This window comes from Aptenodytes forsteri, unplaced genomic scaffold (genome assembly GCF_000699145.1).
Source record: "Aptenodytes forsteri isolate BGI_AS27 unplaced genomic scaffold, ASM69914v1 Scaffold82, whole genome shotgun sequence".
NCBI lineage: Eukaryota > Metazoa > Chordata > Aves > Sphenisciformes > Spheniscidae > Aptenodytes > Aptenodytes forsteri.
Window position 1 is genome coordinate 2,395,356 of NW_008795490.1, and position 13,021 is coordinate 2,408,376.

Below are 13,021 nucleotides of genomic sequence, written 5' to 3' on the forward strand. Positions count from 1 at the left end.
GCCGCAGGGGCGGGCGCTTCTTCGGGCCGGCGTTGCCTCGCTTCGCCCCCGCTAACCGCCCGTTACCGACCGGAACAGGCCTCGGGAGGGTATGGGTTGTGTTTCTGTTTTTCCTAGGTTTCTTTGGGCTCACCGCGCAGTCGCGGGTAGCTGTTCAGTTCCGAGTCCCCGGGACTGGGGCCCCGACTCGCGGGACAGAAATCTTCAAATAAAAATCATTCTTCAGGCTGGGTTCGAGCTCTCCGTGGGGCTGGTCGCGTTTTGCTCGTCGTCCTTCTCGTGTATAAACAGCGTTTGGGGAGGATGGAAATCAAGTATATAGCGGAGAGCGAGTGGCGTGGGTTTTCTTGTCGATACAAGATACGCTTAAACTTTAAACAAATCTCTGAGCTTTTAATTTTAAATTTCCTTGACTTTACATCTGGGTAACTGAGCAATTAGAGAACACGTTTGAGCCTAGAATTAACTGCAGTTTTCGCTCTTCTGGCAGGGCCGGTCACTTAGCATTTTCTTCCCTGAAAAGACTGCCGTTTATCTTTTTCTTTAAAAGTAGACCTAAGAACCTGACCAATTTAAGACTTGTTTGTTTGCTTTTTATTGGTGTCGACTGCTTTAAAGGCACATAAAATTACTTTCAAGACCGTGCATTTATTTTTAAAAATAGAAGATATTTCATCATTTCCTCTCAATAATAAAATTTTGAACTTCTCCTTTTTAGGTCCTTTGCATATTTTACAATTAAAGACAGACTGCCTCAGATCCTCACACGAGTTATTGATACCCTGCATCGACATAAAAATGTGTCCACTGCTTTAAAGGCACATAAAATTACTTTCAAGACCGTGCATTTATTTTTAAAAATAGAAGATATTTCATCATTTCCTCTCAATAATAAAATTTTGAACTTCTCCTTTTTAGGTCCTTTGCATATTTTACAATTAAAGACAGACTGCCTCAGATCCTCACACGAGTTATTGATACCCTGCATCGACATAAAAATGAATTTTTTGAAGAACATGGTGAGGTAAGGGTAAGGTCTCTTTCTGCCTGAGATTTTTTTCCCCCTAGCCCTTGAGACCCCTTCTCTGCCTTGTTTTTGCTGGTTTCTTACTACCGTCAGTACTTGTCTGTCTTAATCTTTCTGTCGTTTTTTTTTACTTTATCATCTCTTTCTTGTAGCTGCTCTTCATTAATTTTGTAACTCGCCTTTCCGTCTAACCTTTTTCTGATCTATCTGTTCTGCAACTGCTTCGCTTTCTCAGGTTTTTGTGTTGATGCAGTGTTTAATAGACTAGCATTTTCTGAACATGGCAATGTTTCAGTACCCTGTTCCCCTCTAATAAGCAAAAAGTCCGATGTGAAAAGAAGTCCCACGCGCGATTCATTTTAGGATGTTGGGTGTAAAACGAGCTTCATTCACCAAAATGTGTTTGGTTGAAGCAAGCTCTGATTTGTCAGGGACTCGTATTTGGCAATTAAAACTTATCACGTATATCTTTTGTGAAGAATTGATCTGTGTCTCTTCAGGAATAAATGTTCAGAATAGGAACTTTTGTTCTCCGCTTATTTCAGAAGGGCGTTGAAGCAGAGAAGAGAGCTATATCTTTCCTCTCCAAACTGCGGAATGAACTGCAAACAGACAAACCAGTGACCCCTTTAGAAGATGAGCTGCCTGATGCTGCGCTGTGGAACCAATACCTAGACTACCAACGAAATTTATCAAATGGAAATGGAGAACCGAGTTGGTTTCAGTCCCCTTGGTTATATGTAGAGTGTTACATGTATCGAAGAATTCACGCAGCACTTGCACAGAAGTAAGTATTTACTAGCTTGGTGTATTGCTCTGCAAAACATTGTTCTTTCCTGTTTTTATTTTAGGAGAAAGGAAGACAGCTGGGGAGTAAGATAAAGGAAAATCTTAAGCTTTTACCATACTCCTTTTCCCTCGTCTCGCGCTTCAGATTTAAAAGTAATACTTTTTCTTCTTCCATGTGGCAGAATTTGAAGCTTACTAGGTTTTTTTTATGCTTCAGTTTCTGTGACTTGGTCTACACAAGAACTCTTAAGCTTGACTGTATAGCTTGGCCTTCTTGCAGACTAATGTGCGTTGAGGTATGAAAGTTATTTAGCATTTCTAAAAGGTTTGTTAGTCTAGAATTATCTCGAGATGTGTGTTCGCCTGAAACATGGGATGCGAGAACCACTAATCTGTTGGGCATTCTAACTTGTTTTGCTGCTCGAAATCTGAAGTTACCGTTTGAGAACTGTTACAGCAGTAGACCCAGCTTAAGCAGCCCCTGTTGTTCATTCTACACCATCTTCTTAGTTACAGCAGTGTTTGCAGACCATGTGTTGCATCGAACTTTGGGAGCTGATCCTGGTTAAAAATAACTTGGCAGGAAAAACTTGTTGTGCTGGTGCTGTGGAGAGGTGCCAGTACAATGCAATGGAGTAGGAATGAGCAGTTTAAGTCCCCGCTGCTGCCAAAAAAAATTGAGAGCTCCATGCGTACTAGATTTGCCCTTAGTATTACAGAGACACGCACACAGTAATGGGACTCTGTTTCTACTGGTATATTGCGTAATTTGAACTCTTGTAGCAAAAACTTCAAATATGAGATGGATCTGCTGGATTGCACTTAAAAAAACTGAGCAGATACTTTTCATTAGTAAGCTTTGAGTTTCTTGATCTCCATTATTTAGCCGCTCTTAAGCATATGCTTGGATGAAAGTTCAATCATTTGTCAAAAGGTATACATGCAAATACGTCTCATAATAGATGAGTCTATATTTCTTATATATGACAAGAACTGAATTGTTTTGTCATCTTTGTCATGTTAATTTTCTAAAGTCCTAGTTAAAAACCTTCATAAGAATAACTTCATATCACTGTAAGAGACTTCATTATGGGAAGTACACTTCAGCACACACAAACGTGCTTAAAATTGGGCCAGCAATTCACTACATTAGTTCACTTGTATGTGAACAGTTTTAATTCTCCGTGTCTGAAGACTGGAGTTCAAAAGTGTCACTGTATGTGCAGTTCCCAGCATTGTTGTGACTGAACACTTGTTCACTTTCAGAATATATTGCTAGAAATACAAAGATGTCTTGCATACTGTCTGTTTCAGCGAGATACGATACCAGGCTGTTATTGAGATGTGTGAAAATCTAGTATGACAAATTAGAAGTGGCAAATCTTAACTAGGGCCTGTAGTTCAGCCTAAAAAAGCTGAGCTTCAAGCTTGCATTTTCAGGTGTGTTTCCTCTGCTGTCATGGAAAATGTGGCAAGTTAATCTAATGTTAATCTACTTGTTCTCCTTCTATTTTTAGCCCACCTATTGACAACTTTGACGTATTTAAGGAAGGAAAGGCTCAAAATTTCTTTGAATCCCAAGAGGCTGTTATTGCCTTATGCACTTACTTTCAGGAACTTCTTAAGAACATCAAGGATCTAGACGAAAAGCAACTTCAGGAGGAACTCTTTAACCTATTGCAGGTAAAGTAGTAGTGCTTAACATAAGAATTTAAAATCTCTCTCCTATGTAACAAACAAAAACTTGAGGTTATAAGGACTCTGAACTTCATATGGAAATTAAAATATAGCTCTTTTGATTGTAAAAATGCAGTGAAATCCTGACAGCCATACTGTATTGCTGCTACTCTGGAAATACTTAAATTTTGGTTACTTGTATTAAATATGACACTTTCATTATTCTGCTGGTCTTCATTGTGTATTTGAAAACCCTGCTTATTCTCCCTCAAAACCAGCATATAAAACATTTTAAGTCGAGTTCCAGATGGCCTTTTTGTTATTTAACTATAAAATTTTAAACTGCTTAATTTTATTGACACTCTAAAAATTTTTAGACTTCTTTGGAAAAAATGTTAGAAGTCAGCCTGGGCCAGAAGTGGTTTAAAAGCTTTATAACTGCATTATTCCTGGAAAATAATGCCTTTGGGTAGCATACGAAATACCATAGGATTACAAATAGGGCTGTTAGCTGGCAACAGTGCGCACTAAATATTTGATGAATCTTTATAATAATCATTATAAAGTGTTTAAGTGTGTACTTATTACCTCATTAGCGTGTACTTAAAATACAAGTTCTTACTTGGCTGCATGTAATAAAAAAATAAACCTGCTTTTATTACTCCTTTTTCTGTGTTCCCATTGATATTTTCTGGAATCACAGTATGGACAATATTTGTGTTTTAAGCTTTGTGATCAGTGTATTTACATTGATCTAAATCTTCCATCTTTGTCACTTCTGATGCATGTTTCTGATGCCTGCATAAATACAGAGGATTGTTTGGTTTCTTCCACAAAATCTTGTCTATATTAAGATTTCTGTACAAGAAGTTGCATTTTATTAAAGCTTGGAGTGAAATGTGGAGTTAGAGTCTTCATGTCCCTAAAACAAAAACAAACAAACAAAATCTTTAGTGTATGTGAAGTTTAGAATGTAACTACAGTGAGACTTAGCAAATATTTTTTGTTTTTTTCCTCCTTCTAGGTGTCATTGTGGGGCAATAAGTGTGACCTTTCTTTTTCAGCTGGTGAAGACAGCTCTCAGAAATCTAGTCCTTTACAATCCCTGGAAAACATGATACCTTACATCTTAGTGAATGATATGGAAAAGCTTTGGTCACTACTTGTAAACGCCAAAAAAAGAAATACAGAAAAAAGTAATGTTAGAGTTGACATAATCCTGGATAATGCCGGATTTGAACTTGTAAGTGATCTTGTGTTGGCTGACTTCCTGGTATCGTCAAAGCTAGCTGATGAAGTCCATTTTCATGGAAAAAGTATTCCATGGTATGTGTCAGATACCACAAAGCATGATTTTAACTGGACTATTAAACAACTGCAGTCAGCTAATCATATGTGGATGTCTAGATGTGGGATAAACTGGGAGGGCAATTTGAAAAAGGGAGTTTGGGTTTACCGTGATCACATGTTTTGGACTTTGCCACATGACTTTTCCAGTATGGCTGAAGTTGCTCCTGACTTGTATGCCGATCTACAGAAGTCAAAGTTGCTTCTTTTCAAAGGTGATCTAAACTATCGAAAATTAACAGGAGATAGAAAATGGGAATATACTGTTCCGTTTCATCAAGCCTTGAACAAGTTTCATCCTGCGCCCCTCTGTAGTTTGAGAACACTGAAATCTGACACTCAGGTTGGCCTAAAACCTGGACAAGGTGAACAAATTCAGGCTTCTGAACCTGAATGGATGGTAAGTGGAAAATACGGGGTAGTTCAGTTCGATGCTGCTCTCTAGTTAAATGGTTCCTAATATTCTGAAAGAGAGATTCAGTCTGAGTTTTAACTACTTTCTCTGTTCCATGCTTGGCTTCAGCAAAGGTTCTTTTTTGTTTGCACTTTTCCTCCCAAGTGATTTGTTGTTTTCGTTCCGCAAAAGACTTTAATGTTGTGCAAAAGTTCACAAACTGTCTGTATACATAAATCAATCTGCTTTCTGTTTTCCTAATGTCCAATGTCAGCAGATGTTTAAGATGAACATTTAGTTGTCCATAATATTTTTTCTTCATCAGTGAGTATGAGAGCTTATGGCTAACTAGTGAAAAATCTGCTTCAGGAACCATTTCCTCAATACCACGTTACCATGTATTTACTTATTTCAGGATGACTTACGCTCTACGTGCCATGCGTTGCACGAAAGTTAATATTTTAGCGAATGCACAAATGAATTCCAGATAGATTCTTTGCAGCCCATTGCACGATCATATTTTAAAACTGTTGAAAATTGTGTTGACTTCTACCAAGAAATTATTACATAAATTGTTTTTTACTTGCTTCTTGTGTCCGCAGACAAATAACTTTTGACGTTTTGAATATAGTTCACTGTACATTAAGAGAAGAGTTCTTGGGTGATACCTTGTAAATAATAACTTAGAATTTGAAAGTTAAATTTAATTTTCAAAATACAAATGGATGTTGCTAGCCAGTTTGCCTGTAGGAGGGGAGTTGTCCCATCTGGTAGGAAGATTAGTAGGAGAAAGGACAATCTGATTTTAAGAATATGGAAGATATTGTTTATTTAAGACCCTCTACCAAAAAAAAGCACACACAAAAACCAAACAAACCAACCAGCCCAACCAGTTACATTAATTGGATTTTAGATTTAATACAGATTTGAATTAAAGGTGGTCTGTCAGCAGCGTTTGTGGTTCAAGCACTGCTGCCTCTTTCCATTGTGATAATTCTCTTTATTTGTCAAATGTATTTGTTTTTTTAAGAAGGATGCCATAACTTTCATGGGGGAAATACAACCCCAGTTGCACTGAGAAGTATATGCTAGAGAAGCATATGCCATACAGGTTGCTGCTAATTGGAGTTGTTAGATGCCCATTTCTTCTCTTCTACCCTGGTCTCAAATTACTCAGAATTTTTGGGAAAATTTAGGGTTTATTTTAGTGGTTTTTCAGAGTGAAGTGAAATGAAAGTGGATATACATTATCCATTTATAAAGGAAAAATTAAAAATAGATTCTCTCAAGTTTTAAAGTACTTCTGTGGTTTGAAATAGGGCCTTTGATAGGGGACTGATGTAAAGCCAGTGATAACTACAGGTTTGTTAGAAAATGGTGGCAGTATTACCCATAGAGTCTGACTGGATTATGCTCTTGTCTAGAGCTGCTAAAATGAGGTGAACTTGCCCCTGGTAGCCAAGGTGGCTATGTTAGAGAACAAGAGTAGACAGTAGAGAAACTTCCTTTTCCATTTTACCTATGTCTTAGCGAAAAGGATGGCTCAGAAGTGGCCTTATTTGAGTGCGTTCTGGAAGTGGTGCTATGGCAAGGGAATTAGAATGACTGCGTGGTAGAAAGTGGATTTAGAAAGACTTCTGCGCTTACGGTTAACCTAAGACAAGGGTAAGCTTTGGCAGGTCTAAAGAAGTGGGAGGGGGAAGACGGGGTGGTATTTTGCACCTATTTCAGGCTTTGAAAATGAAGCTGGATTCCCCTTCTGGCCAGTGAAATCACTGGCAAAGCACGTCTTCTGAAGTGGAGAGAATCAGCTGCTGCTTACTGTGTTCATACAATAAAGACTTCTATGGCAGATAAATATGCTCCAACTGCTGATGACTTAGATTATTTGTGTTTGTGTTCTTCTTATCTCCGAAAGTATATTAATATTTTAAAGTTGCAAGGTCAAGTATTCAAAAACTAAGATGCTAGGAATTTCAGGAGGCAATGCGTTATTGTAGGTAGGGTTCTACTTTTGAGACCTGGGTTTAGTGTTCTCATCTCCTTTGTATCTCTCACTTAGTACTCCTAAAAGATGAATTTATGCTCATCCTTAGGCACCTGATTAAACTTCATGAATTAGAAATCCAGTCAAGAGAGCTGAAGGTCAGACTGCTGAAGGTCTCTGACTGGAGAGAGCTCAGGGGGACTCCAGCTTTGGTGCTTTGATCAAATACATAAGCGACACAATGAATCTGGGCACTGGAGCCTCAGTTTCTCATCTGTGAAAATGCTGTTAACTTGTTTCAAATGCACTTTGAAACAACAACTTTGGGTCAAGAGCAGAGGGATGGAAGTTGTGGAATATGTGCAATGAAAACTTCCCGCCTTGTTCAGAGAGACAAAATGATTAGAGGAAGAAATTGCTTTGCCCGTGGACAGATTGTTTGTAAGGTCCTGACTTAATTTGCTGGAGAGGTTTAAAAGCGTGTAATGGACAAGAAGAGAAAGGATTGTTTCACTGTTGAGGCCACCCTTGAAGAATAGATTTGCCTCTTACACAATCCCTACACATGCTGAGAAACTTGGTTTCATTTTTCACTGGTTGTTAATCTGTCTCTCTGTGCCCAGGTTGCTTTCAAGCTGTTACTTCTGGGAACTCACAATGCAGATCATTGAAAATTAATATTCTGAAGTGATGATAAATAGAATCCTACAAAATGCTAAATCACTTGGGACATGCAGCAGTATTCGCTCAGTATTACTGAATCATCTCATTGGAGATTGTTGCATTAATGTTTGTAAGGAAGCAGGGTGGTTTCATGATTTCATGAGTACTGTAAGACATGTAATTCTTAGATTAGCATTTGAATGCTAATGTAAGACATGATGTCATGCTGGGGGGGGAAATTAAAGTAGTTCTATTCTCCAGTTTATTAAGTGAGCACTTTCATCTTTTGCCCCTCACAAAGAGAAATTTATATGGTAATATACAGTGTGACTACATAGTTATGTGAGGAATGCACAGCCGTAACTTTCTATGATTCTATTCTATGATTCTATGATTCCAAATACTTAATTGCTTGACTTCTATAGCTGTAATTGCAAAGTGCTATCTATAGACAGAACTGAATATGCAGCATACTCTTCTGTTTGTTGGTTGGCTATATTTTTGTAGAATTTGGATTGATTCTATGAAGAAAAAAAAAATGGTGCTGTAATGCCAGTGTTACATTCTCCCACGCCACAAAGAAGTAGTGAAGACACGATATTCCGATGAGGCACGGTGCTCTGCTGTTGGGTTAGCTACAGTTCAGTTGAAAATAGGAAATGCTTTTGTAGATACTCAGTGCTAATTACTTGCGTAATATAGCTTCATGAAATGGCAGCATGTGCCTGCTGCATTTAGGTGGAATTCGCTGTTATACAACATAAAGCATGTGTTATAACAATAGCATATGCTATAATACAGCATAATTTTTTTTTCTTGAGTATTCAAGAAAGTTGCTTCTGTACATCTGTTACAACTGGTTGCCCAAAATGCTTGTACAGTGTAACTCAGGAGCTACTGATTTTTATACCCAAATTCTTGAGATTTTCTTTTCATGTTCCATTTGAATATTTATAGCAAAAACAAGGGCATTTTCAGTATTCTGAGGACCACAACAGACCAACGTCTTTTGACTTCTATTTTTTTATTCTACCTTTTGAGCAACTGTATTTGTAAATCGGTTTTTGAAAGAGATGATTTTCATTTGTGATGAAACAGGCACAGTGAAAGCCAGTACACACATCTGTCTGAACACTTGATAATTCATTAGATAAGATATATACAATAATTCCATATGTATATAAGGCTTCTTAAAATAAATTGATGTGGAAAATAAGTTGATTGTATGACTGGAAACGGTTGCAAGAATATTGAAATAAATTATATAATTTTGTGCAAAAGTCAAACATCATTATACTATTTCAGTGGCTGGGAAAGCCAACTTAAAATAATTCAGGTCTTAGTTCCTGAAGTTTTTTTCTCTGAAACAGATTTTATACAAAAATCTGTAAAGCATATTTATCCAATGAGGTTTTGAAAGATAGATGTAAGAGATGGGTATCATAAAATGGTCCTCTTCATCAAGACAGGGCAGTATTAGGGAAGTTTCTACCTTGTTACTCTACCAATATTCTTGTTCAAATTTCGAAACCTTAAAAAGCATTGAGAATCTCTTAAAATGTATCTGGTAATTACTTATTAAGGTTGGTGCAGCTGATGATGTTGTTATCAGGATCACTTTCCAAACTGATAGGTGCTCCATGTGTTCTCAGCAAAAATTGAAATATTTTAGTGTTACACTTGCTGTAACTAAAATATTTCCAAATCACTTTGTTTTACACACCTTACTGATTTCCCATAAACCCTAACTATTGTTGTTGAAATAGTTCTTTTAAAGTTCATAATGTATCTGCATTCATGGTTGAACTACTTAACTACTTGTTCCATGTGAAGTGTATTTATCTCCTGTACTCTGTCAGACAGCATAGGAAAAATGTTCACTCTATTGCATGAAAATCACCACATGAAATATTTTTAATCTAAAAAAACCCTAAATCACGTCTAAAATATAAATTCCAAAATGGAATTTTGTACAGAACTGTTAGCTTTTTTTCATTAAACAGTTTGTTTGCTTTACCCAAAACTACAGAACAAAAGTTTGGGATGATTTTTATTTAAAGCAAAAATGTAAGTTCAAAATCACCTAAGACTTACCTAAGGATTTTAAAATAAAACTGTGAAAATGTGCTGGTTAAAATGGTCCTTTTATTTCTTTCCAATATGGCAGGGGTAGAAAGCATGTGGGGAAAAAGTTTCCTATACCATGGACTATTTATTTTTTTGTATTTGGTTGTGGGTTTTTTCCCTAAAACAGGTTTTCAAAACTTATGTGAATTTTTATTCTAGCTGATACAGATATATTTCTATTTCTGTCAGCCCTGGAAATAAAAAGGCCACTTAAATAAATTTATATAGATGAATTAATCCACATTCTGTCTCAGCTTTACAGTTGTGAATTCTGCAGATATATTGTGAGAAGGGTTTTTATTTACCCTTCTTTTTGAGGTTTGGCTCATTGGCTTTGTTTCCACTGGGAAAGAAATATAAATTGTCATATTACGATTGTATACAATGAATAAACATATTCAGTAATTGTATGCTGCTTTTGTTGTATCACTTCTCAGTAAGCTGAATATTCATAGTCTTTCAAACTTCCCATGAAGAAAAATTTTCCTGCTTGTAGGAATTTCTTTTATCTTTCCTGGGATGCCACTTACTACTTCCAAGTCTTTAACGAGGTAAAAGATTAACAGCTGAGCAGACTAAGGTAAGATATATCAAGGTATATATTACGGGCTTTTTTGTTTGCTTTCTTAATATTAACTAACTGATTATTCTCATACTGTCATGGTAAGGCTGATGCTTTCTAAGTAACTATAATTGATAAAGGGCCTGATGATACAGTTAGTTGCATCTTTCAATGTGCAGTTCACGCTGAGTTCTGCCCACAATTGTGGTATTTCGCTCAGGGATTAATTTTAAAGGAGTTGGTTCTTACCAAATGTGGAGATACAGTGCCTGACATGTAGGCAAATAGATGACGGAGAAGAGGCAGAAGGCATCCAGGCCTCATATTCTGTGTATGGAAATGGCTGTACAGAAACCCTGTGTATTCACTGCGATGCTGCTTAACGCTGACACAGCGCGCAGGAACATCTCCAGACTCTCACCCCTGAAGTTCAGGCACCTGCAGAGAAAGGCTTTCTGCCCCCTTGCCTGTTAACATACAGAATACTGTGCCCGGAGGTAATCACACAGCATTTCCTTGAAATAGCTGAGCAAGGCTCAATCTTTAAAATGCTTGCGTATATTAAAATAATGCAGCAGAGAAGGACCTGGAAACTGGTAAAGCCATGCTTTCCTTCAGTGGTGGCGTGTATAGAAAGGTTGTTCAGGAAACTGAGAACTGGCTTTTAACAGCCATTCCTGGCCTGGAATAGGTTTCAGCTCTTATCTCCCACTCCCCAAGAAAATGTCTTAGCTGTCATAGATGAGGAAATGTACTGGGTTCTGGTCCTAGATGGCTTATATGCATATATAATTGTTATTTTGGTCTAGGATCTGTGTTTGTAAAATACAAAACAATTCTGGAAAAAGGGTTAGGGTCTAGGAGTGCTCCCTCAAGCTGGCTGAAGGATCCCTTCAGCTGCTCTTCCTTCCGTCCAGTGACTCTTGTGTTACCTGCATAATGGCCCTATTTCAACCCAAGGAGTATGTGTACCCATGGCCTAAGGTTAGGGAATTAGGAGACAGATAAAGTTCAAATCCCTCCAGGCAGAGAAGGGCCTACAACTTCCTGCGAGGGCTCTAGTGTCTTTACGAGAACAAAAAGTATCCCCATTTCTCTGTAATCAGCTGCGTTCTTGATTTCAAGCAGTCCTGAATTAGAGCTACACTTGAATGCCTTTGGGATGTGTTGGATATGCAGCTTTGACTGCATCAGTGGCGTTGGATTTGGCCCTTAGAAGTTTTGCTGCTACTTTTCTGCATTGTGATGGAGCATTACCAGGAGCTAGTTGCCCAGTGCAAATCAGGGAGTTTCCATACCTATGTGGAAACTTAAGTTCCACACACAGCGAACTTCCAAAATAACTGCATGAATTGAGTTCAGACTTTCAAAGACTTTATATCTGGTTTAAGTTCCCCAAACTGAAAATGACCTACTATGTCAGCAGCAGCTTTCAAAGAAGAAACTCTTAGATTTTTCAAAGAAAATAATTTCTTATAAATTGTCCTGAGCTTTTTTTTTACTATACCTGTGTTTCGATAGCTGCAACTATCATTTAATGGAGTTTTTTGCCTTTGCTTTCATTTAACATTGTGCACTTACTGTGGATGTCCTGAGCTGGAAAGCAGCTGTGCAAAGTGGTTTATTCTGTTTCCTTTCTCTCCAATGTCTCCATACATAGATAGATAGAGATATGTTAGTCTGTGCATAAAGTATTTTTAACCAAATATTTGCTTACATGGACATTATCTTAGTACTCCTCTTGTTTCTCCCTCACTAAAACATAGCTTGTATTTTGGATATAACGCTTGAATTTACAAGTAAAAAAAGTTCATCTGTAATTTCCAAAACTTCAGAATATATTCTTTGGGAAGTGTAAGTACGGCGTTTGTTACACCATGAAGCTTTGCATTTTCATTATTGCTGTTTGCCTTGTGTTTCAGAATTAACGTTTTGTTTTCAGTCCATGGTTATTCTGCCCTTACAAGATAAGAAGGCATCTAGTAATGCTATCATAAAAATGTTTGGTGACTGTTTTGTCATCCAAAGGTATTTAATATTTGCTCATGGGCAGGCTAAACTGTTTTATTGCCACATAGGAGATCTTCAGGAAAACCTCTCCAAAAGTGATTTCTTTTTCCCTGACAGTTCTGGGAAATTACTTGCTCAAACCTGAAATATGGGGGCGGGGGGGAATCATGCTTAAACAGATTTTATAAACTCTTCAGAAGGGACAGGCGAGGAAGGAGAGGCGGTGGGGTGGCCCTGTATGTTAGGGAGTGTTTCGATTGTATAGAGCTCAATGACTGTGATGATGGTACGGTTGAGTGTTTATGGGTAAGGATGAGGGGGAAGGCCAACGAGGCAGATATCCTGCTGGGAGTCTGTTATAGACCACCCAACCAGGATGAAGGGGCGGATGAAGCGTTCTACAAGCGGCTGGCAGAAGTCTCACTACCGCTAGCCCTT

The 13,021-nt window shown here is 37.8% G+C and overlaps 2 protein-coding genes across 2 annotated transcripts in view; both read left to right on the forward strand.

Annotated features, from left to right (window-relative positions):
- The first annotated feature begins 303 nt into the window (after positions 1-303).
- Positions 304-9,129, forward strand: ARMT1 (acidic residue methyltransferase 1). The gene is made up of 5 exons (XM_019472624.1): positions 304-425; positions 919-1,024; positions 1,573-1,814; positions 3,334-3,499; positions 4,518-9,129. Exons 1-5 carry the CDS (start codon positions 304-306, stop codon positions 5,283-5,285), a joined length of 1,404 nt encoding a protein of 467 aa, XP_019328169.1. The 3' UTR covers positions 5,286-9,129.
- Positions 9,130-10,558: 1,429 nt separating this feature from the next.
- Positions 10,559-13,021, forward strand: part of CCDC170 (coiled-coil domain containing 170) — a 62,606-nt gene continuing 60,143 nt past the window's right edge. The window contains exon 1 of the mRNA XM_009281414.2: positions 10,559-10,591. The gene's annotated coding sequence lies outside the window, so the exon portion shown is untranslated. The remainder of the gene's footprint in view (positions 10,592-13,021) is intronic.

What these genes read in the sequence shown, in the direction of transcription:
- ARMT1 (XM_019472624.1), top strand. Translation starts at nt 304, where the DNA reads ATGGAAATCAAGTATATAGCGGAGAGCGAGTGGCGTGGGTTTTCTTGT. An exon ending in TTTTTGAAGAACATGGTGAG is followed by an intron (nt 1,025 to 1,572) that starts GTAAGGGTAAGG and finishes CGCTTATTTCAG; the next exon opens with AAGGGCGTTGAAGCAGAGAA. An exon ending in AACTCTTTAACCTATTGCAG is followed by an intron (nt 3,500 to 4,517) that starts GTAAAGTAGTAG and finishes TCCTCCTTCTAG; the next exon opens with GTGTCATTGTGGGGCAATAA.